The 26,882-nt window shown below is 33.3% G+C and overlaps 1 protein-coding gene across 3 annotated transcripts in view; it reads right to left on the bottom strand.

Moving 5' to 3' along the window:
* Positions 1–26,882, bottom strand: part of LOC145291563 (uncharacterized) — a 238,230-nt gene that overhangs the window by 46,559 nt on the left and 164,789 nt on the right. For 2 of the 3 annotated variants that reach the window (XM_080137626.1, XM_080137628.1), the window contains exons 20-24: positions 25,048–25,173; positions 21,062–21,106; positions 20,458–20,598; positions 12,999–13,130; positions 4,049–4,120 (exon numbers count right to left, since the gene is read on the bottom strand). In XM_080137626.1, coding sequence (XP_079993752.1) covers positions 4,049–4,120; positions 12,999–13,130; positions 20,458–20,598; positions 21,062–21,106; positions 25,048–25,173 — 516 coding nt within the window. The remainder of the gene's footprint in view (positions 1–4,048; positions 4,121–12,998; positions 13,131–20,457; positions 20,599–21,061; positions 21,107–25,047; positions 25,174–26,882) is intronic. The other variant, XM_080137629.1, reaches the window with a different exon arrangement.

Raw genomic sequence — 26,882 nt, 5'->3', positions numbered from 1 at the left:
TAAACTTATTGGGTACCCGGTGTTACCCGGGTGTGGAGAGGTGGTATAGTAAGGATTTTGAGCAACCCAGTCCTAAAACGAATGTTTCAATCGAGTGAGTATCCATGCGAGTGCAAAAAAATAAAATAAAATAAAAATAACCACCATCCTAAAAAAATGAAAATAACAGAGAGTACCCGTGTGAGTGAAAAAAAAATTAGTGGCAGTATCCAGGCTCAAACCTGTAATGTTCTGGCCCATGACGCACTTAAGACATTACAGGCCTTCGAAATAACGACTTTAAAATGTACATTGAGGTCGCGAGGTGTTAATGACTTAGCAAAAACTGATATTCGTTTTCAGCACACCTGGAAACCCCTATTTACAAAATAGGCAGAAAAATAGGAAAAATAGAAAAAAAACAAAAAAAAATGGTGCTTATGCACTTTTGATATCGTGCTATTTTTAAGATTAAATTCAAGTTTCACGATATCTTTTTTTATTATTATTAAATTGTTAGCTGGAACAAAATAGTTACAAAACAACCTCCACTCTCCATAACTTTATTATTTCAGCACGGTAGCAAAAGTGCGCAAATGCAAAAAACTAGGGGCAATAATTCCTTTCCATGTTTACAAAATTGAGGATCAATTTATTATAACATTAAAACATTAGAGAGAAGTGACGCTGTTTCTTTTTAAAAATTTGATAAAAAAAATCACAATACAGAAATTGTTTTTAACAAAGGAACCATTATAAGAATGATTAGTTAACCATCAGTAAAAAAAAATGCCAAATGCATAATATAAAATTTTTTTAACCCTGCTTAAATGTTAAAACTGTAAAAAATAAAAAATGTAAATGATAGAAAATTTGCTTTTTGGAAAATTTATCCTTCATTTTATAAGTAAACTGCTTAAATGCCAAAAAAAGAAAAAGAAAAAAAAAAGACCACCGTTACTTGTACTCGAACGTATAAACTACAGCTAACGACGCAACCTCCTCAACCACTACTCCACAAGGCTGGGAGTTAGATAATGTTGGAAATTCTGTTATTTAAATGCATGCAAAAAATTTGTTTGACTGCACATGTGTAGTTTTCAAAATCATTCAGAAAGACATGATTTTTCTTTGTTTAAAAATTTCTTTCTATACGAAACATTTGACTGTTTTTTCTAATTTTCACATATCATGTGGCCGAAGGATGGCTCTTTCAGATGGTAATGGTCTCCTGTCCGACTCGTGTGTCGAGAATTTTAGTGAGACATACAAACATGCCCACTAACAGACGTTTGAGATTTATATAATAGACTAGTATGGATACCTGGCGTTGCCCGAGTAGACATGAAATTCAGTTTGGACAGAGCTGTTATACTAAGGATATTGAGCAACCCTAAGAAAAGAACAGAAAAATAGGTGACAACCTGAACCTACCTCCCCTCCCAAAAAAGAATCAAAACAACTTTTGTTTCAATCAAAATAGCAGCAATGCCCATGCAACCGAAAAAAAAAAAAGCCGCAGTAGGCAGGCTCAAACTTGAAATGCAAAAGAAGAAAAGAAGAGAATAAAGCTAACGCGCTAGCTGTGACAGCCACAATAATTTATGACGTCATGACTCTTCAAAATAACGTTTTTTAAACATATATTCAGTTTGCTATGTGTAAGTGACTTGTAAAAATCTCAACGCAAAAAGTGACCCCTTCTTGCAAAAAATGGTTTGATTGATCACCACAGAAACAATCTTTTTTTCTAATTTTCAAATATTACGCGTCCGAGGGATTGCTCTTTCAAATGGTAATGGTTTAGACCCAGTTCAATGTGGGTGACGAAAGTTTTTAGCAGACACAAAAAGACAGCTGAGATTTATATAATAAACTAGCGGGGGGTACCCGGCATTGCCCGGGTGTTTAGAGGTATATGTGCTCGGGCGGGGGGGGGGGTAAATCAAAACAAAAGAATAAGCGAAGTAATAGTCCTGTTTTTTAAATATCATAAAAAACAATGTTAAAACTTCTTTAAAAAAAATCGAAAAAAAACGAACGTAATGCAGACGAACGATATTAAAATTTCTTAAAATCTGAAAAACAAAAAAGAAAATGTGAATGTGATGGAGAAAAAACAAAAAAAACGAACAACTTCTGAAAAAAAATCTGAAAAATAAAAACAAAAAAAACGAACAACTTCTTAAAAAATCTAAAAAATAAAAACAAAACAACGAACAACTTCTGAAAAAAAATCTGAAAAATAAAAACAAAAAAACGAACAACTTTTTAAAAAAATCTAAAAAAATGAAAACAAAAAACAGCGAATGTGAAAAATGGCATAAGTAACCCTGTTTTAATATTAAAACACTAAAAATAAAAAAATAAAAAATAAGAAAATACATCTCACATCACAATTTGAACTTACAACCTTTAGATAATGGCACAGCGCTCTAACCAATTGAGCTAAGAGGATGTTGACAAAATTGGGTCGTTTTTTTTTAAATATTTAAACTAATTCAAGTTCTGACATCATTTGCGAATGCATAGAAACGATCTTGTCATGAAGGAACAGATTTTGCTACCCCCTCCCTGTTGTTACCCCCTTCCTGTACAAAAATGGCCAGTTTAGGGTGAAGGAATTAATGATTTGGTCAATTTTTCGATTTTTGTCGTCCAAGATGTCAAGTTTGAAAATGATACCAATCTCGTGAAAATCCACCACCGCTGTCAAAAGTTTTTGCGAGACATACAAACACACATACATACATACTCAAAAAAAGGTGTAAAAAAAAATTTAGTTTTTGTTTTAAAAAGAAAAAAATGTGATTAAGTAAGTCTCGAAATAAGACAAAAAAGGAGCAGGCAGGCAGGCATGCAGGCTCGAACCTGTAATCTGAAGGAAAGGAAGGTGAAAAAAAGCAAACCGCTTAACCCACGTGGCAAAAAAAAAAAAAGAAATTAAGAATAGTAGGCAGGCTCAAACCCCGTAACGTCCAGGAGGAAAAGAAGATGAAAAAAAGGAAACGGTCTTATTAATGCGCCCACTGCGATTGTGACGTCACGGTCGGTCGAAATAACATGTTTTTTTATGCGATGTCATTGACGTGACATTTGAATGACTTGCAAAAATGTAGACAAAAATATTTGTCATCCGAGAAACAGAGCTTTAAAACGATATCAATTTTGTCACGTTCCAATGCGCCTGTCAGAAGTTTTTGCGAGACATACAAACATTCACACACACAAACACATTTTGCCTTTTATATTATTACTAGCAGGGGTGCCCGGCGTTGCCGGCTGTTTGTAAGTGTGTGTGTGGGGGGGGGAGTAGATCAAAACAACAATAAAAAGCGAAGTAATAACTCTGTTTAAATAATAAAAAAAAAGAAAATAAACAAAAGGAAAAGACAGTTTTGGGAGTGAGGTAGGCAGAGGCAATGATTGGAAGGACAACACAAATCCAACACATTATATATATATATATATATATATATATATATATATATATATTGTTTTTTTTTGTTTTTTTTGTTTTTTTTGCTTCCGTTTTTCTTATTATATAAATATCAACAAAGTAACACAAAGAAGAGAAAATAATGAAAGTTATTCAAAGTTCCGGTTTACAACATATCATGACAAAAATTGAAAGTTCTTAGGCTGTGAGCATTGAACTCACCATGTGCATCGTGTATCTCAATGTGCGTCAATTCAAATTTAAAGAAAATGATAATCCACCAAGTTCGAAATCAACGAGATCAATCAAAGCGCAAAAAGAATTTTTTCAACCAATAAAGAAAGTGACTCGCAGGCAACTTTTTCAGGGCAGGTGCTCAAGTGAAGAAAAAAAGCAGTGTCTCGGTGGGGCACAGCCCTATAATACATTCCTCTGAAAAGGGCACTTTTAAAACAGGAGCAAAAGAAGCAGGTGTTTGGGAACCCCTAGCACCTCCCCCTTCTGTCTATCCTGATATATATATATATATATATATATAGCGACATGAAAACTGGGGTTATGGAATTTTTCGATATAAGATTTAAACAAAATATGGAATTATATTTCCAAAAAAGTTAATAAAATAAGTACCTTTGTGAGGGAGTTGTTTCGTATTGTTTTTAGTTTCTCTTCTTTCTCTTCTTCTATTTACTTCTTCTTTATCTATATATAAATAAAACAGTAGACGTATGTGTGTGTAAATATCTAACAGATAAACTCTAAAAGTACTGGTCACATAACACTGAAATTTTCAGGAAATAATATTCATTAACCAATGATGGTTTATAGCGAATTTTTGTTTCCATGCATGAATAACGCATACAGAAAGTGGCAAATTTACATGTAAAATGTGCATTAACACCGAGCAGACATTTTTTGTGTTCTGTATGAATTGTGCGCATGTGCGTGGCCCATGCACATGCGCACACTTCATACAGAACACAACATTAGGCTGCAATGCTAGATGTTTTAATTTGACTTCTAGCTGATAACATTAACTCATTTTTTTTGTATTTGTATTAGTAAAAAAGACAGATACTACACTTTGATCTTAGCAAAAAGGCCAAGTAAGTGTAATATAGTTTGCTACCAGGCATTATCTCCTCCTTAAAAAACAAAACAAAGCAAAGATACAAAATAATCAACAAAGAATATATTTTAAATATATGGCGGGGGTGATGGCTGAAGCAGTTTACGATTTCAAAAATACTTTCTTTTATATATATTTTAAAGGAAGGGGAGGGAATACGGAGTCAAGCTCGGGAAACGGCTGAAGCAGTTTATGATCTCAAAATTACTTTATTTTACATATATTTATAAGAGACAGGAAGGATATGAAGTCAGCCCCAGAAATGGCTGAAGCTGTTTAGGATCTCTATATTCTTTTATTCCATATATATTTTTAAGAGGGGGGGGGAGGTGATATGGAATCAGTCCTGGAAATGGTTGAAGCAATTTCGATTTGATACTGACTTTATTTTATATATATTTTTAAAAGAGGGGAGAGGGAAAACTGACATTCGGTATACGGACCGTGCTGAAATAATAGCATTATTATTCAGAAAGCTATTATTAATATGGGGAGCGTATGTTTTTAACTATTCTGTACTTTCACTTAACAATTTCAAAAATAAAAAATGGCACATAGGATAATGACTGTGCTGCTATTTTTTAGAAAGCCATTCTTAATATGAAGAAAGGATTGGTTGTTGGTTGTTTTTGTTTTACGGCATATCAACCCTTTTTGGGTTATTTAATGCCGAATCCAAAGATTTTGAAGAAAATTTTTTTTAATAGAGTATATTTGTTGTTTTTACGTCGGTTTCTATTTAACCCATAGTTAGGACCCTAACAGGTACTACCATTCCGGGTCAGAGTGGACCTGGGAGCAATGGTAATTAAAGGGTGGCTCCACACTCCCCAAAGCCCACAAGCTGGGGCCTCACCACTGGATATAGTTTAAGGTCATATCCAGGACCCCCATTGAGGGACTTTTACCCTCTGCAGGGGGGCAGTCGGCGTATTCTAATGCCCCACCGACAGGACCCATGAAGAAAGGAAGGTATTTTTGTAAACTATTCTGTACTTTCACCTAACAATTTTTATTAATAAAAAAAAAACTGGCATATAGAATAAGGACTGTGCTGAAATATTAACGTTATTTAGCAAGCCAATATTAATATGGGAAAAGAAGGCTTTTAAAAATATTTTGTACTTTCACCTAACAATTTATTAAATAAGAAACTCGGTAATTTCACCCGACAATACAATAAATAAAAAAAACTGACATGAATTACGGACCGTGCTGAAATAATAACGTTATTTAGAAAACCATTCTTAATGTGGGGAGGGTAGGGTACGTTTTAACTATTCTGCACTTTTTTAGTTGTTTTCCTCTTATTACTTCCCTCTCCACGAGTGCAGAGTTGTAAACAAATTCGGTTTTTAATATGGAGGAAATCCAGCTCCCCAAAAAGGGGAATTCGTGATAGGAACAAAAATACTTTTTTCATTCATGAAAAACTTCCTCAATAACTCAGAACAAAAGTGGAGCGCAGCATCAGAACAGAAAAGACCAAGTAACCAAGTAGTTTTCTACTAGGCATTACCTCCTCCTTAAGTTAAACAACATTGTTTGGTAATTATCAGATGGGTGACTACTTCAGATTACCAAATGCATTATGTAAATCATCAAAATTAGGCAACACTGAGCTTCGTCATTATCAGATGGGTGACTACTTGGGAATACGAAATGCTTAAGTTGCTTACCAAAGTTAAGCAACACTAAGCTTGGTCATTATCAGATGGGTGACTACTTAAGAATATCAAATGCATTATGTAGATCACAAAAGTTAAGACATTGACCTTAGTTATTGTCAGATGGGTGACTACTTTAGGATTACCAAATGTTTTATGTAGATCATCAAAGTTAAGTAACAGTGAGCTTGGTGACCATCAGATGGGTGACTATTTGGGAATAGCAAATACTTTATGTATATCACTAAAATTAACTTGGTCATTATCAGATGGGTGACTACTTGGTAATATCAAATGTTTCAGTAGATTACCAAAGTTAAGCAACATTGAGCTTTGTCATTAAGGCCGCTGGAAAAATGGTCGGATCCTTCTATCTATCCAGTAGATATCTCACTGCTGATGCAATTATCTATCTATATAAGAGCCAGATACGTCCAAGGATGGAATACTGTTGCCACATTTGGGCAGGAGCTGCTAGAAAAGACTTGTCCTGCCTTGATAGGGTTCAAAATAGACTTCGTGGCCTGGTGGGAGATGTCCTTTTCTCTTCGCTGCAACCTCTATCTCACAGAAGAGATGTTGCGAGTTTGTCTCTGCTTTATTGTTATTTTCATGGAAAGTGTTCGACTGAGCTTCAATCTATGGTCCCCCCTTCGCCAATCTTTCACAAGAAACACTAGACTAGCTGAAAACATTATCAATAATTTTCCCCACTCTTTATCTGTGCCTAAACCTAAACATAGATTCCATGATCAAAGCTTCTTTCTTAGAACTGCACGCCTGTGGAATTGTCTTCCGTTTTCCTGCTTTCCAGCTGTCTATAATATGGTTGTCTTCAAGTCCAACGTAAACAAGTTTCTGATGAGCCGTTCCACTTAAGTTAACAAATTTACCGAACTTCCATTACTATCGATTACTATATTGTCCTTTTGACTACTCTACACTCTTTAACCCTTATCCTTGAGTGGCCTATCGGCCTTGATAAGTGGTGACGCCTATGTAAAAAAAAAAAAAAAAAACTACTTCAGAATACCAAATGCATTATGTAGATTATCAAAGTTAAGCAACAGTGAACTTGGTCATTATCGGATGTGTAACTACATAGGAATAACAAATGCATTATGTAGATTATCAAAGTTAAGCAACATTCAGTTGGTTATTATCAGATGGGTGACTACTTCGGAATACCAAACACTTTATGTAGATTACCAAAGTTAAGCAACATTGACCTTGGTCATCATCAGATGGGTGACTACTTGGAAATACTAAAGACTTTATGCAGATGAGCAAAGTTAAGTAATATTGAGCTTGGTCATTATCAGATGGGTGCCTACTTGGGAATACCAAATGCTTTATGTAAATCGCCAAAGTGAAGCAACATATGTTAGTTTAGGAGTAGGATAACATGTTAAAGTACTCTGTCGTGAGAACTCTGACAGACATAGGCATGGGGTTGGAGTCTATATTCGAAACACCCTCCCTCTTACTAAAGAAACAAAACTAGAAACAGGCTATCAGGCCTTTATGTGCTTCTGACTAAACATGCAACAGAATATTAGCTACTTGTATTTTCTCTACCGCTCTCCCTTAACCCACGACTGTACCCTAATAAAAAAAGTCTCTGACAGGATAAATATAGCACTTTGTCTCGATACTAGCGCACAAGTATATGTATTTGGTGACATCAATATCCATTTCCAACACGTTTCTCAGACCAGCATGATCAACATACCTCACTTCTAGATCTATTTCTGACCACAGTTACTGATGATTGTATAATGAATGCCCACAGCAGACTCAGGAATGCTGATCACACTGTGATAATGGAAGAAATCGCCCTAAATTCTTGACCCAAAACTGAAGAGCCACTGCTCAAAACAATGAGACATTACAAAAAGACTGACTGGGAAGTCATCAGGGATCTCATCAGAGATGCCTCATGGGGAAATATCTTTTCTCTTCCAGATAAACAGTGCGCAAATGAGATCACTGAATGGTTCAAAACTGCCATTGAAGCACATGTAGCTACACAGAAACTTTATAGCAAACCCCACTCTCCCCAATGGTTTACTTCTACTTGTGCAGCTGCCATTGCTCAAAGGCATCATGCGTGCCGCAGATTCAACTGACATAAGTCCAGTTCAAACAGACAGAAGTATTTAGAAGCTAGAAGTAATTGTAAGAGAGAAATAGCGAAAGGTAAGACAGAATATACAGAAACCACTAAAAAACCCATCGAAGCACAGAAATTACAAACTCGTGATTTTTGGAAAATCTACAACAGTGTAGTAAATAATGGGTAGTCAACGATTCCCCCACTATCAAACAATCATGAGGTTGTTTGCACGGCAACTGAGAAGGCTAAGCTGCTTGCCAGTCGGTTTGCTTCAAACTCCACACTGGATCCGGCATGCCACTCCCTCCCTGACTTTACTTTGCAGACAAACGCCACACTAGATGATTCGAAAATCACCCCTTCTCAGGTACATACCTTAACGAATATTGCTTTCCTGACTGCTGAAAAACCACTTCTGTGGTACCAGTTTTCAAGAATTCTGGCGAAAGAACTGACCCATTAAATTATCACCCCATTAGCCTTCTCCTCTAATCTGTAGTGGAATGGGGACAAAAATGGAGGGTAACATTCAATGCTGCCAAGACTAAGCTTGTTTCCTTCAATAATTACAAGAAACCTTCTCTACCACCAATAGCAATGGCCAAGAACACATTACCTAAAAGTACTTCCTTTAAACTCCTCGGCCTAACGTTTACAGGAAACATGAACTGGAATAGATACATTGAGAGCATTGCCAATGCTGCTGCGAAGAAGGTGGGCTCTCTCTACCGTGCTAGAAAACTACTTACACCTGAAAGTATCCTGTACCTCTATAAGGCCACTATTCGCCCATGTATGGAGTACTGTTGTCACATTTGGGCTGGTGCATCTGCAACTTGTCTTTCACTCCTTGACAGCGTTCAAAAGAGAGTCGCCAACCTGATAGGTTCTGAACTGTCATATAGGCTTCAGCCTCTGTCCCATTGATGAAATGTTGCATCCCTCTGCCTGTTCTACAAGTACTTTAATGGTGATTGCTCCGACTAATTACAAGCACTTGTACCCCTCAATGTGAATACCCCAAACAAACCTGACAAGCAGCCAAATCCCACCCCTTCACTGTAGAGATCCCTCGGTGTAAGAAAGCCTTTTACTCCAATAGTTTCTTTCTCAAAACTGCTAGACTTTGGAACTCCCTTCCAGGATTCTGCTTTCCCAACTGTACTGACATGCAGAAATTCAAATGTAATGTGAACAGACACCTTGCTACTCATCTCCCTTCATAATACCCCTGTAACTTATGTCCCCATTAGTAGTCCCCTACTTCGAAGTGGCACTGTGCCTTGTTTGGGGTAAAACTTGAATATAAAAATCAAAAAACCATTGAGTTTGGTCATTATCAGATAGGTGACTACTTCGGAATACCAAATGCAATATGTAAATCATCAAAGTTAAGCAACATTCAACTTGGTCATTATCAGATGGGTGACACCTTAGGAATACCAAATCCTTTATGCAGATCACCATAGTTAAGCAACATTGAGCTTGCTGATTATCAATGGGGCAGGGCATATGAAGTCAGTTTTTGCATATTTTACGAGTTGTGTCTGGGATATGGTGTCAGTCTCGGAAATGGTTGAAACAGTTCATGATTTAAACATTAATTTATTTCACAATATGTATGCAGCCACTTGAAATATCTTAAAATGATTTAAACATTAATTTATTTTATATATATTTTTAACAGTTGGGTTGGGGGTATAGAGTCAGTCCCAGAAATGGTTGAAACAGTTTAAGTTTTCATGCATATTATTTATAATGGGGTTGGGCATATGAAGTCAGTCCTGAAAATTGCTGAAACAGTTTGCGATTTAAACATGTATATTTTTAACAGAAGGGTGGAGGATATGAAGTCAGTTCCGGAAATGGTTGAAACAGTTTATGATTTAAACATTATTTTATGTCATATATATTTTTAACAGATGGAGTTGGAATATGAAGTCAGTCCCGAAATGGCTGAAACATTTTATAATTGAAGCATCACTTTATGTTATATATTAGTTTGACAGTGGGGTGGGGGATATGAAGTCAGTCCCGGAAATGGCTGAAAAATTTTACAAATTAAACATTACTTTATTATACATATATTTTTGACAGTTGAGTGGTAGAAATATATACTAGCAGGAGGCAAGGCGTCGCCCAAAATTGAATGAGACAGGTGGAAATTTATACTAGCAAAAGGCCCTGGCGTCACTCAGGTTTGAATGAGATATGTTGAAATATAAACTATAGCGGAAGACTTGGTGTTGCTTGGGACTGAATGAGACAGGTTGAAATATATACTGGTGTCCAGCATCACCAATATTGAATGTGATAGTTTGTTGTCGGTAGTGGCGAAAGAAAATGAAACAAAGTAATGTAAAATTTGATATTGAAGCAAGCGTTGTCTAATTACTTAACTGTGTCAATGTATTTATGCATTAATTTGAAAATCCTGCAGAGACATCTTCCAAAAATGACATAATTTTTCTTACAATTATAGTACCGATAGTGAGGAATGGAAAGAAACTTAGTAATGTTGAAATTTATGGTGAAGTAAGGGTTGCTTAATCATTAAACAAGGCTATGTATTTATGCATTAATTTGGAAATCCTAAAGATCCATCTTCTAAAAATTATTTCAATTTTCTTAAAATTATGGTAGCCTTGATGGGAAGAGTTGTACAATACCTGTCAAGGGTATGTTAAATTGTTTCATATGCATATTTAAATTACCTGTCTGAGGGTAGGTAAAATTATTTTAAATATGTGCTGTACATTACCCGTTCTTGCAAAGGTAAAATTATTTCATGTACGTGCAGTAAATTACCTATCCTAGGGAAGGTACAATTATTTCATACATGTGTAATACCTGTCCCAGGGTAAGTAAAATATTCTTTTGCTCAAAATAGCAAATGATACATAGACATTAATAATTTCTCTATCCTAAGAATACTGAATATGTTCAAAATCCACTTCGATCTTCTCATTGTTTTTATATTCCCAAGCAGCGCCGGGTAGCCCTGCTAGTTTTTAAATAAAACCCGTACGGAGGCCTCTCGGTGTGCAAAACTTCATTGATAAGGATACTTCTTAAAATCTAAAAGAAATCGTTGGTATTTGTCATTATTCTTTTAAAAATCTAAATTACTGGGTAAGTAAGGAGGGGTAATTGCTTTTAAATAGATTCTTATGTCGGTTATTTTAATTCTGAGGTAGGAAATTCTAAATTATAATGAAACAGAGGTATTAGTGGAAGGATTGTGATTTCTAATGTGTGTGTGTATATATATATATATATATATATATATATATATATATATATATATATATATATATATATTCTTCAGAATAAAATTATTCAACAATCAGCTTGTATGAAAACCTGTGATTATAAGATTTACAAAATATTACTGGCAGTAATATTCTATAAGTATTATCCCACCTAAATAAGAATTGCTTGATATGCAAGATAATAATAATATAATAAAAAATCTTTGATATGAAACTCAAAGTTTTTTAAATTCATTGAATCACTAAAATCTTATATATATATATATATATATATATATATATATATATATATATATATATATATATATATATATATATATATATATATATATTTACATATATATATTTTTTTGACTTCTGCAAGTTTATGATTATACCCAGTTCTTGGTGTTGTCTGAGGAGTCACAAAAGAATATTAAGTGTAGAAAATTGAGCAATAAAATTAAGGAATTACAACAAAAATTATGAAATTTTGAGTTTCATATTAGTTATAAGAAAAGTTTGGCACTCTAGCATAATTTGATCTGAATCCTCTGGATTTTGCATAAATTATGGTTCGGGCTTGTTAGACAGTCACCGGATTAAGCCTAGCAAAGTAACACAGACGAATTATAAAATAAAGAAACTGAAAAAACTAAAAATACAATAAATTTAAAATAAAATCTAAACAACTGAACATATGCACTTTGTATTTTTCATTTATTTTTATTAATATTTTTACTTATTTCTTTTGCAATTTTTGGAATTTTTTACGACACTACTCAGCATAGTATAAACACTGCCAACCTCCCCATGTTATGAAGGGCTTTCGGAGTAAACATGAGGAGGTGGGGAGTGTTTATTTTGAAAGAGGTTTTTAATATGTGGATGTCGTGGGTGCAGTGGGTACTGTCGTAAAAAATACCCAGTTTTTTAACAAGCAAAATTTTTTTTTTTAATAAAAGATGAATAATTTTTGGTACTTATGCACTTAAAACACTTATAATGCTGAAATAATAATGTAAATATTTAGAAAGCTATTATAACCATGAGTAGGGGATGGTGTTTTGTAATCATACTTTCACCTAACAATTTAATAAAAAAGATATATTGTAAAACTGAACTTAAGGCGCTGTATGTAGGAGGACGTTAATACCTCCCTGCAAGAACAGCAAAAACCTAATGTGATCATCTTCTCCTGACAAGAATGTACATGCGACTGGAGACCTCTTGTGAGCTTGATATTCCCTTGACACTTTCTCCTTTGAGAGAAGCCAGTTCAACATGCCTAGAGCGAATGTCGCATTTAATTGATTGATTGAAGCAAACAAAAACTACAACAAAACTAACAATTTTTCAACTCAGCTAATGACAAAGATTATGGATGTATCTATTAAATGAAAGAAAGAGAATTTACCGAGTTTCAGAGGACCACAAGACATTTTTGTGCAAGCCGCATGACCATTTCCATGACAGATGCATCTGTTACAGCTATCCGTAAACCATTGTCCCGCCTCATAAACTTTCCCCATGTGATAGCATTGCTTCACTGCAAATTAAAAAAAAAAAACAAATAAAAAAACGTTCACATGTTACTGATAATTTAGAAACATTCATTTAGCACAATCAGTATGTTAGTGTAATTGGTAGTGATTTCGATTTTTTTAATGAAAATTGCTTCAGACATGACATGAGGCCACTTGATGTCAGGAGCTAACAAAAATGAAAGATGATTATCACAAAGACTGAAGATGCCTATTGATCTTAATCTTGAAAATGTCAAGGTTATAGGTAGGAGGAAAACAATCAGCAGGAAGAGAGTTCCACAAACGTGTGGTTCTTTGAAAGAAACTATTGAAATAGGAAGATGTATTAGAACGAGGCATCAAAAATGGGTTGGTGAAGACCACTAGAGCAATGAGTGAAGCAAGCTGTAACAAAGGAAGCAGCGAATGAATCAGACACTTCTGTAGAAAACATGCAATAATAGTATTTATCGAAAAGACTGAGATTAGCAGCATCACGTCAGAAAGAGGATGAAGAAAAAAAGAAAGGGGCGACAATCAAATTACAAATACGTTTCTCATCAAGAGCAGAGCCATCCATAAGAATCTCAAGAAGAAAAGAGACATACCTACAATTGAAAGACATGAGCTGAATTTTAATAGGATAAAACAAAAGAAGCCATTTCGTAAACCAATCCACAATTGACCCGAGGTCAGCTTGTAGATCAGCTGCCTATTTCAAGATGGACGAGAAGCAAAACGAGAAGAAAGAATGATATCATCAGAATAGAAACACAAATTTGTTTTATTTGGATTCCTCACACTACTGCTCTCATCTTGAATGTTATTTTAACAACGTTTTGGTCGATATAACCCTCGACCTTCTTCAGGTGTATCATATCGAACACAGCCATCTTTCTGTCAAACTTGGGAATCTGCATAGAATTTTGAATGTAACCTTCATTTAATCCACGTGGTAGCATGTTCTCATTCTGTCAGCCATTATTGTAAGTTTTTTCTCAATATATAATTTTATTCAATCTATCTTATTACGTTAATAGAATTTTTTAGATTAATAAGATTTAATTCATTAAAAAGAATGTATTTTTGAGTACTTCTGCAGTTTACTTGCCGCGCTAATTTTAGATAGGATTTTCTGATAGCATTCCTGATGTATCTCACAAGGACTAGATGAGTGAGGTGTTGCGCAACATAAAAATTGACGAAAATAAAGTGACAGTGGACGAGTCGTTTCTCCGTTTCATTGAGACAAAAGGTAAAAGCACAAGGACATTCTAAACTGATTTGGAGAATTTGAGATTAAGATGGGATTCAGATTGGTGACTGTATTGGCCTGACATTTGACAATGCTGCTATTATGACAGGCCATCTATCAGGTGTGCAAAAACGAATCTCCGAAATCAACCCAAAAGCTCTATTTGTGCCATGCACTAAGCATTCATTTAATCTGGCTTTTGTACATGATGCTTCTGTAGCAGTTCATTCTGTTACATTTTTTGGCATACTGGACCAGTTATTCTCGTTCTTTTCTGCATCTACACATCGCTGGGACGTCTTGATTCAGTTGACTGGTCTAAGTATCAAGCGGACTGTGGAAACTAGATGGAGTAGTCGAGCAGTAAATGTTGTGGTAAAAAAATTATTGGAAGTCATCATTGCTCGGGAACAGAAAAATGAGAAAATGCAACCACAAGATAAGATGCATCTTAAATCTCAACTCGGTATTGTCGTTTCTATTTCTTTTATTTCTGAGCCTTTGGAAAACTATTCTCCGAGAAATCAATGATACCCAAAAGTATCTTCAAGAAAATGGACTGGATCTGCAACAAAGTTCTGTCAGGCTGACGGCATTCAGAGATTGCCTTCTTCAGAATAGAGAAAAGATGCAATAGACGAGTCAAAAAAACTCTGCTCTGAAATGGGGATAAGCATGGAGCATCGTATCCGCAAAAAGAAACGAATGGATGGTGAACGATTGACTGATGCAGCACTGAGGTTTGATACTGAGTTGAGATGAGAAATGTTATCTGTTATAGATAGGTTGACTGAAGAAATATTTTACAGATTTCAACAAGTTCACAATCTTGCAAGTAAATACGCTTTTCTTACACCGTCAAATCTGCTTGATGAGAATTATGATTGTCAGCTTGGTGAAGTTGACGAAGATATAGAAAAAGATAAATTCTTTGCCGAAAGGAAGAGATTACAGTATTTGTGAAAGCTTCAGGAAAAGGCAAAATCAATGGAACTTTTGAACTTTATACAGAAATACCACCTTAGGGATTCCGTCCCTAATATTGTGATCTTGCAGCACATTTTCCTTACTCGAGTGATTAGCATTGCCAGCTGTGAGTGCTCTTTCTCGAAACTGAAGCTCATAAAAAACTACCTTCGATTAAAAATGAGCCAGACAAGGCTTACAGACTTGGCAATCCTCTCCATAGAGAGGGAACTTGTCGATAGAGTGAATTTTGATAGAGTTATTGATAACTTTGCTGAAAAAAAACGTAAAAAGTATGTTTGTAAAATTTCAACCGACTTGATGCCTTGCGATAGTTCTCTCACAAAAAATAAATTCATAGTCTTATTTTCAATTCCTAAATACATTTATTTTAAAAAAATTTAAACTAATTTTAAAAGGATTGAAATATTATTAACAACAGCAAATTTCTTAAACCGAGCAATTACACACATGAATTTCAAAAAGCACGCATACACGACTTTTTTTTCTTTTCAGGAGGCTCGACCTCTTAATAATAACATTATGAAGAAAAAGAAAAGAAAACTACATCGGACTATCCTCTCTTTGATACAGCCATGTTATTTGGTGAAAATTTGGAAATAATAATAAAAAGGTAAATAAAAATGATTTTATCATTTCTTAATCTTTTCATGTTTTCAAATGTTCTCATTTAAATTTATAAATTCAAATTTCAAATATTCAATTTTAAATTTATAAATTCAAATTTCAAATATTCTCATTTAAATTTATAAAAAAAATGTTTTCTAAAATGTGTGACTTTCCATTTCTTAAATTTTGCGCTTAAACCGAGCGATTACACACAAGGATTTCAAAAAGCGCCGATACAAGACGGTTTTTTTTCTTTGAGAGGCTCGACCTCTAAATAATAAGATTACATTATGAAGAAAAAGAAAAGAAAACTACGTCGGACTATCCTCTCTTTGATACAGCCATGTTATTTGACGAAAATTCGGACTTTAACAACAATAAAAAAGTAAATAAAAATGATTTTATCATTTCATAACATTTTCAGGTGCCCAAATGTTCTCATTTAAATTTTATTATATTTGTTTGTGTAGCCAATTAATTAAATTTAACATTTTTTTATAATTTGAATTATACGTTTTTTTTTTGAAAAAAAATATTTAGTTTCTTTTGTTTCATATTAACGTTTACATAATTCCCTTCAGATTAATGTTTACCTACTTATTATTATTCAAATTATTGAAAAGAAATTGTTAAATTAAATTAAAATTGAAAAAAAGGATAACTGTGTAAAAATTAATCTGAAGGGAATTGTGTAAACATTAGTTCAATGAAAATAAATATTTTGAGGGCTTTTTGGAATTTTGAAGGTTTTAACAGGTTGTCATATGCCAGCAGTGTGGGGTGGGCAAAACAGGTAATGATATGTGTTGTGGTGGCACACATTCATTTGCATATGTGGATAGTAATTACACATAAATAGAAAGACTCAGTTAGTCTGAGTGTGTGTTCACCAGAAGCCACCGAAGGCCGCCGAGAGCAAATATGTTTCTCCAGCAAAGACTCTCTTATTTGACACCATTATGTAAATATCCTGTAAATATACCTTTTCCTAATACACTTCTTATTTGATCGATCTTTGTTTGTTGAGTCGTCATTTGTATTGCTTTCTACGTTACTTGTTTCAACCTGCAAACTTAACAATATGCCAACAGGGGGTGGGGCAAAACAGGTAATTATATGCCAGAGGGGGGGGCAAAATTTAACGAGCGCCCCAGGCGGCAAAAACTGATGCTACGCCATCGATTTCAATTAATCATTCCAACACTAATATATATATTTTATGAAATTGGGCACTTCTGCATTACACGGACGGAGCCATTTTGTTGTGCGTTTCACTAAACTGTCGCCAAGTGGTACTTCTCGGTCAAAGTGTGTTGGAAAGTGTGCTCAAACAGATCAAATAAATTTATCGCTTGTAAAGTTTTAAACTGATTCAAAAGTCGACCAAGTTCATTCATTTCATTACATTAGAATTGTTTATTAATTTAAAAATTCAAACTATAATACATAATATATATAACTTTGTTGAATCTTCAACAGGTGCCACAAAAATTCAAACTATATTTTGTTACAGTGACAATTTTACTTTAATTCAAAAATTGTTTTAAAATTATATTTTCTTACACAAACTTTTTACAATCATATTTTGATACATTTTTATACAACAAATGTTTTCGTTTTCAAATATTTTTGTGTTTGGAAAAAAAATCTTCTTTGTTATTTGTTTGCCGTGTTATTTGATCAAGATAACCAAAAGTTATCGCCCCTTAACAATGGCACCGTCCGTGTAATGCAGAAGTGCCTGAAATTGTTAAGTAAAATATTAAAAGATTTCATTTTCATAATTTATTTTATTTCAAAGAAAAGTTTATTCGTAGAATTCTATACAAATCTCCAAGCTTTCATTTACAAAATTACAGTAGCAATGGAAGTCGTGACATTAAAGACCGGAAATCCAGAATGTAGAACTGGATAAAAATATAAGAATTTAAAATAATCGAGACATAGTCAATAGATTGCACCGTGGCCATATGGTTAGGTCGTCAGTATTGCACACTTCATGAGTGCGACGACCTAGGTTCGCGCCGAAGTCGGTGCACGTCACTGATGAGATGCAGTAAATTGAAACCCACTTTGGGTATGGCGCTGTCCATTGTCGATGCAATTGCTTGATTCTATCTAATTCTGGGTTCTACCTTTATCATGAAAGGTGTATGTGAACGGGTATTTATATATATATATATATATATATATATATATATATATATATATATATATATATATATAACTACTTCATTTATTCACATAAATTTAATATACGAAAGTATAGATTTATGCGTAAACTTTAAGTATTTACTTCAAAAGTGCTCAATACGTAGGTAGAGCTAGTTAGTAATTTATAAAATATATATAGAAAACAAACAAATAAATAAATTAAATAAACATGAATATACATAAACGATCACACACATGTATGTATATATATATATATATATATATATATGTGCATGTATGTGTGTACACATAGGTATATTTATATGTATAAAAAAAAAAAAAAGGAGAACGTCTACCTAAAACCACTAACCTAGTTCTAAAACAGATCCTTTGTTTGATAAAATGCATGCCCATTGGCTGATAGGAAGGGGCGCGGTGGATACTAGAAAGCTGATTGGCCAACTAGAAATCCTCAACATATATAAAAACAAGAAGCAACCACAGAATTCGCGCGTAAGCCTGACGAATCCTATAGTTGGATGAAACGCAGAATATTCAGTGTAGCGTAATCGCCATATATATTTTATAAATTACTATATATATATATATATATATATATATATATATATATATATAGTAATTTATAAAATATATATTTTATAAATTACTATATATATATATATATATATATATAGTAATTTATAAAATATATGTAGCTATTAAGCTACACTGAATATTCGGCGTTTCATCCACTCTAGGATTCGTCAGGCTTGTGCGCGAATTCTGTGGTTGCTTATTGTTTTTATATGGTCCTCTTCTGTTGAGGGTTTTAGTTAGCCAATCAGCTTTCTAGTATCCACCGCGCCCCTTCCTATCAGCCAATGGGCATGCATTTTATCCAACAAAGGATCTGTTTTAAAACTAGTTTAGTGGTTCAAGGCAGACATTTCTTTCTTTCTTTTTTTTTTATATATATAAATATACATATGTGTACATACATATATGTACATATACATATAAAAAAATAAATATCTGGTTGAACTATAAAAAAATAAATATCTGGTTGAACTATAAAAAAAAATATCTGATTGAACTATAAAAAAATAATATATCTGGTTGAACTATAAAAAAAAAATATCTTGTTGAACTATAAAAAAATAATATATCTGGTTGAACTATAAAAAAATAAATATCTGGTTGAACTATAAAAAAATATATCTGGTTGAACTATAAAAAATAAATATCTGGTTGAACTATAAAAAATAAATATCTGGTTGAACTATAAAAAAAAAATATCTTGTTGAACTATAAAAAAATAAATATCTGGTTGAACTATAAAAAAATATATCTGGTTGAACTATAAAAAAATATCTGGTTGAACTATAAAAAAATAAATATCTGGTTGAACTATAAAAAAATATATCTGGTTGAACTATAAAAAAATATATCTGGTTGAACTATAAAAAAATAAATATCTGGTTGAACTATGAAAAAATAAATATCAGGTTGAACTATAAAAAATATATCTGGTTGAACTATAAAAAAATAAATATCTGGTTGAACTATGAAAAAATATATATCTGGTTGAACTATGAAAAAATATATCTGGTTGAACTATTAAAAAATAAATATCTGGTTGAACTATAAAAAAATATATCTGGTTGAACTATAAAAAAATAAATATCTGGTTGAACTATGAAAAAATAAATATCTGGTTGAACTATGAAAAAATAAATATCTGGTTGAACTATGAAAAAATAAATATCTGGTTGAACTATAAAAAAATAAATATCTGGTTGAACTATAAAGAAATAAATATCTGGTTTAACTATAAAAAAAATATCTGGTTGAACTATAAAAAAATAAATATCTGGTTGAACTATAAAAAAAATATCTGGTTGAACTATAAAAAAATAAATATCTGGTTGAACTATGAAAAAATAAATATCTGGTTGAACTATAAAAAATAAATATCTGGTTGAACTATAAAAAATAAATATCTGGTTGAACTATAAAAAAATATATCTGGTTGAATTATAAAAAAATAAATATCTGGTTGAACTATAAAAAAAAAATATCTGGTTGAACTATAAAAAAAATGATATCTGGTTAAACTATAAAAAAAAAATGATATCTGGTTAAATTATGAAAAAAAATACCTCAACAATTAATAATAATTGCAATGTGCCCAGTATTATTCAAATGCTTAATAAAATTATGAATCTATAAAAAATATTATATATATATATATATATATATATGATAAATATGTGATGAAAATACAATTGAATAAATTACAATATTTATTGATGTATTAAACCAATAAATAGAGAAAGAGAACTTACGTGGGTTACATGGATATATATGGAGACATTTGATATATCCGTTAGCCAAGCAGCGACATTTTTTGCAACGATCTCTGAATTTTTCGCCATATTTGTATATTTTGCCATTTTGGGTGCAATTTTGTTTTGGTGGAGATAATGCTGCAAAGAAAAAGCAAATTGGTATGGTGCCAATTTCAATTTCAAAAAGCTTTAGAAAAACGATTTATTTACATAAATAAAAGACATGTTTACGCATTGTTCTTGGTACGTTTCAACATAGCATACAATCTTTTTATACACATTTCTTGTGGAAAATTCAAATTAGTTTCTTAAAATTTCTACCTGGCGTTATTTGGATCGAATATTTATAGACATCTACAAAAACAATTATTTGAATTTAAAACTAAATGTTTATGCATTTGTCTTGGTACGTTTAAACATGGCATCAAATACCAATAATCTTTTTGAATATATTTATATAAACTTTTTCAGAAAATTCAAATTAGTTTCTTAAAATTTCTACCCGGCATTACTTGTGTTGTATAGTCATCGGTAGCAAATATGTATATGTTGGATAGTGGTTCATATTAAAAGATAGAATATATAAGAGAAGAGTTCATACCTTTCTTTACATATATGCCAGCGTCTTCTTGGGTGTTGATCACAACTGTTGGGTGTGAAATGGAATATACATGTTGAGTGTGAAATGAAATATACATGTTCGTACACATATAACTTACCATGAAACATACTGGAATCTGTATGAGTGATTCTGAGGGGCACACGACAACTATTTATATTTTATATTTTTATTCCAGTTGTCTCATGTTTCCCCAGGAGTTTGCCTTATGTGTCTACATCTTTTGTTTTTCAGTCTCCGATTCTTGGCTGAGTAGGAGTAGGCTCTCTTATGTCTCAACCATTTGCCGAAAACTCCTAGACTCTCTAAACCTTCTTGTTTTTTCTTTTCTGGCGACATAGCTGATTAAAGGACACATCTCCTTAATGTGACCTCTGGTATGTCACTTATCGATTATTGTTTTGAATTTCTAAACACACACAAAAAATAACAAATCTGGAACAAAAGAAACACAATGCACAAATAATAACAAACCTCTAATAAAGAGAAACACAACAAAAAAAATTTAAAAACCGGGACAAAAAAAAACGCAACACACAAAAAAAAACGAAAAAAAGCACAACACACACACAAAAAATAACAAACCTTGAAAAACGAAACACAACACACACAAAAATAACATACCTTGAAAAATGGAACACAACACACAAAACAAATAACTACTCTCGAAAAAATATAACACACATTAAAAATAACAAATCTCATAAAAAGAAACACAACACACACAAAAATTAACAAACCACGAAAAAAAAAGAAACCCAGCACACACCAAAAATTAACGAACCTCGAAAAACGAAGCAAAACATACACAAAATGTAACAAACCTCGAAAAAAAGAGACACATGACACAACAAAATAATAAACTTCAAAAAAAGGAACACAAAAATAATAAACCTCAAAAAAAATAAAACATAAAACACAAAAAATAACAAACCTCGAAAAAAGGTACAGAAGACACAAAAAATAAAAAACCTTGATAAAAAAACACAACACATAAAAAATAACAAATTTTGAAGAAAAAAAACACAGGATACAAAAATAAAAAGCTTGAAAAAAAGAAACACAGCACACAAAAATAACAAATCTGGAAAAAAAGAAATACAATGCACACAAAAAATAACAAACATCATAAAAAACACAAAAAATAACAAACTTCGAAAAAAAAGAAACAAAACAGACATAAAATGTTACAAACCTTGAAAAGAAAAGAAACTCAACACACAAAAATAATAAACCTCGAAAAGAAAAGAAACACAACACAAAAATAACAAACCTAGAAAAAAGGAAATAACCTTGAAAAAAATGGAACAAACACAAAAATAACAAACCTCGAAAAAATTAAACACAACACATAAAAAATAGATCTAAAAAAAAAAGAAACTCAGCATACAAAAATAACAAACCTTAAAAAAAAGAAACATGGCACACAAAAATGTAACAAACCTCAAAAAAAGAAACAAAACACACAAAAATTAACAAACCTTGAAAATAAAAAGAAACACAGCACACAAAAATAACAAACCTTGAAAAAAAGAAACACCGCATACAAAATAAATAACAAACGCCGAAAAAAGAAACACAACAGGCAAAAAAAACAAACCTTGAAAAAAAGAAACACGGCACACATAAAACAGACCTCGAAAAAGGAAACACAACACACAAAAAATAACAAACCTCAAAAAAAAAAGAAACACAACACACAAAAGAAAAACCAAAAAAAAGAAACACAGCACACAAAAAATAACAAACCTCAAAAATAAAGATACACAGCACATAAATTTATGTTTCTATCATAATTGAAATTGAGCAGCATCTTTGTCAAAGACAATTAGTGAGAGATAAAAGGAGATAGTTATAGGTTAGTTAGTTTGTTGTTGTAGTTCATCCATGAGGATGATGACGTCTTCATCATTTTATTTTTTTTATTTGACTCTGTGACTCCATTGATGACTGTGAAGCCCAATGCATGATCTACACTGCTTTGTACAGATATAGGTATCGTGAGATTTTTTTATTTTTTTTTTTATTCAATTTTCACCCCAAATAAGGCACAGTGCCACTTTGAAGCAGGGGGCTACTATCAGGGACTTAATTAGCGGGGTCATTATGAAGGGAGATGAGTAGAAAGATGTTTGTTAACATTACACTTGAACTTCTGCATATCATTGCAGTTGGGAAAACAGAATCCCGGAAGAGAGTTCCAAAGACCCGCAGTTCTGGGGAAGAAACTATTGGAGTAAAAGGCTTTCTTGCACCTAGGGATCTCTACTGTAAAGGGATGAGACTTAGTAGCTTGTCGGGTTTGTCGGGGGTAGTTACGTCGGGGAGGTACAAGTGTTTGCAGTTCGTCAGAGCATTCACCATTGAAGTATTTGTAGAACAGGCAGAGGGATGCAACATCTCGTCGATGGGACAGAGACTGAAGCCTAGATGACAGTTCAGGACCTATCAGGTTGGCGACTCTCTTTTGAACCCTGTCCAGGAGCAAGAGACAAGAAGCAGATGCACCAGCCCAGATGTGACAACAGTACTCCATACATGGGCGAATGGTTGCCTTATAGAGGTATAGGATACTGTCAGGCGTAAGTAGTTTTCTAGCATGGTAGAGGGAGCCAACCTTCCTTGCAGCAGCCTTGGCAATGCTCTCAATGTATCTATTCCAGTTCATATTCCCTGTAAACGTTAGGCCGAGGAGTTTAAAAGAAGTACTTTCAGGTAATGTGTTCTTGGCCATTGCTATTGGTGGTAGAGAAAGTTTCTTGTAGTTATTGAAGGAAACAAGCTTAGTCTTAGCAGCATTGAATGTGACCAACCATTTTTGTCCCCATTCCACTACGGATTGGAGGTCATCCTCTAGTGTTTCTGCCATTTCCTTGGATATGTGTTCATTTGTTTTCCCCTCATATCTGTTATAGAGAGTGGTGTCATCAGCAAATATACCCATCTCTGAAACAATTTTATCAGGGAGGTCGTTTATGAATATCAGGAATAATAGAGGTCCAAGGATAGACCCCTGAGGTACTCCCGCATTTATGTCGTATTGTTTGGATGTACGACCGTCGAGGACAACTTGGATTTTTCTATTACTTAAGAAGGATTTAATTACATTATGAACTCTTCTAGTGATTCCATATGATCTAATTTTCCTTAGAAGACCATCGTGCCATACCCTGTCAAAAGTCTTAGATATATCGAGGGGCACTGCTCTACCCTCCCCTGTTTTATCCAATGAACGGTATATACGTTCAGAAACTACAGTTAAGATATCTGCTGTTGAACGGGCTTGCCTGAATCCATATTGTTTGTCAGTCAGGAGTTTAGCAGCTGTTAGGTGCTGGACTAGGGCTTGATTAACTAAGGACTCAAATATTTTGGCGAAAAGCGGGAGGAGGCTAATGGGGCAATAATTTAGTGGGTCAGTTCTTTCACCAGAATTCTTGAAGACTGGTACCACAGAGGCGGTTTTCCAGCAGTCGGGAAAACAAGATTCGTTAAGGCATTTATTGTAAAGTTTGGACAGAACTGGAGCAACCTCGGCAGAGCATTTTTTTAATAGCAGAGCCGGGATGAGATCTGGTCCACATGCTTTTGAGGTGTCTAGGTTTTTTATAATAGCATGTACCTGAGAAGGGGTGATTTTCTAATCGTCTAGTGAGGCGTCTGTTCGCAGAGGAAAATCAGGGAGTGAGTGGTGTACCGAGTTCAGTGTGGAGTTTGAGGCAAACCGACTGGCAAGCAGATTAGCCTTGTCAGTTGCCGTGCAAGCAACCTCATGATCGTTTGTTAGTGGGGGAATAGTTGACTGTCCATTATTTACTACACTGTTGTAGATTTTCCAAAAATCCCGGGTTCCTAATTTCTGTGCTTCGATGCGTTTTCTGATATATAGACAGAGATATAGACAGACAGTGAGAGAGATAGAAGGAGAGTTATAATAGTACAGAAAAAGAATGCTTGCAATTACTTACGTTTTGTACAGTTGACCTGACCATTTGAATTACAGTGACAAAGTGTGCAGTTACACCTCTTGAAGGTTGGATACAACAATATCCTTCTATTCTGAGATGATAACAAATTTTTATGGGAGAAAATTGCTGTAAAAACAAAATCATTTGATATAATAATAATTTGAACAGTCTTTCACAGAACAGATTATTTAAAAAACATTTAAATATTTGTAAGGTTAGTCTGGTTGTATTGTTTTACAGCATATCAACCTTTTTCAGGTTATTTAATGCCAAATCCAGTCATTTTGTAAAAAAATTTTTATGCTCTAAGTTCTTTCTATTATAGAGATGAGACAACGAAATTAAGTTTCATTCAATATTAATAAACAACTTTATTAGTCATTTTTGTTAGTGGTGTTTAGTAGAAGAGAGAAACGGGTTAGTAGGTTGAAGTGTCCTTGTGTAAAGATAGATTTAATATATATCATTATTAAATATTTAAAGATAGTGTAGCATACAAACACAGAAACTAATTCTTACAATTCAAGATTTGAAATCCATTTATTTTTATTTTTATTTTTTTTACAAAGATTAAAACATTTTTTAAAAAGTGGTACATTGGATTGAAAAAAATACCTCAGTCTTTAAAGATTTGCCAAAAATAATCTCGAACGTGAATAAATTTATTTTATTGTATCTGTAGCAGCTGACACTTGCTACAATCACAGGCATTTTTTTGATCCATCCATTAGATTTTTCTGAAACTTGGCCAAAATGTGGAGCCCATTGTTCTTAATATAAATCCAGTATGGGTGACCCTGGCAAAATTCTGGTTTGCATCCCTGGGGACTTTAGTGCTAAAAACGCCCTTTCTTCTGGCGCATTTCTTATATTTCTCAACAAAAACTAAAAAAAAATTCTGACTTTATAGTGGTTTTTCATGGTGGTCAACTCAAATATACATGTGTTAAGGCCTAAAACTGCAGCGTTAGCTATTTACACTGGGATTTAGCATCCTCAGGGCCTCAAAACACGTCAAAAATGCCTCAAAGTGGCCAAAAATGGCACTTTTTGCCCAATAGCGTTTGATCCATCCATTAGATTTTCCTGAAACTTGGCCAAAATGTGGAAGCCATTGTTCTTGATATAAATTCAGTATGGGTGACCCTGGCAAAATTCTGGTTCGCATCTCTCTGGGGCTTTTAGAGCTAAAACAAACATGCCTTTTTGGAGCTCTTTTTTCATATTACTCAAAAACTTGATATTTATGTCTATATAGTAGTTTTCCATGGTGTTGAATTCAAATATACATGTCTTAAGGCATGAAACTGCATCGTTTGTTCATTTTCACTGGGATTCGGTGTTTCCAGAAGCTCAAAAGAGATCACAAATGTCCCAAAATTGCAAAAAATGACACTTTTTACTCCATAACTTTTGCCCCATCCACTAAATTTTTCTGAAACGAAAATGTGAAGGCAACACTGACCATTCATATTTCTCACATCATTTCTTCACTATTTTTTTGTGGTGTCATCTCACATGCAGCATCAGAGGAAACCACGTATGCGCGGTTTGTTGTTACTGCAATCGACTTTTGACACATCGTATTGTTTTGGTGAAAGAACTTCTTCTTCTTCTTCATTTGTGATCAGTTTTTTTTTTCTGATTTCTTTCTTCAAATGACATTATTAGCGTTTATGAATTATTACTGTTATATAATATTCGATATTAATGTGTCTTTCTCGAGATAACTGACAAACAAAATCACTTGCACATATAAAAACATCTTCAATTCTTCATGCAACTTCATTTTATGATTGGCCAAAATGAATTTGTACACATTTTTTTAAATGCCT

This window comes from Euprymna scolopes, chromosome 12 (assembly GCF_053919585.1).
Source record: "Euprymna scolopes isolate OS-2025 chromosome 12, ASM5391958v1, whole genome shotgun sequence".
Taxonomy (NCBI): domain Eukaryota; kingdom Metazoa; phylum Mollusca; class Cephalopoda; order Sepiida; family Sepiolidae; genus Euprymna; species Euprymna scolopes.
The sequence above is the reverse complement of the archived record's forward strand: the minus strand, read 5'-3'. Positions and strand labels throughout refer to the sequence as shown.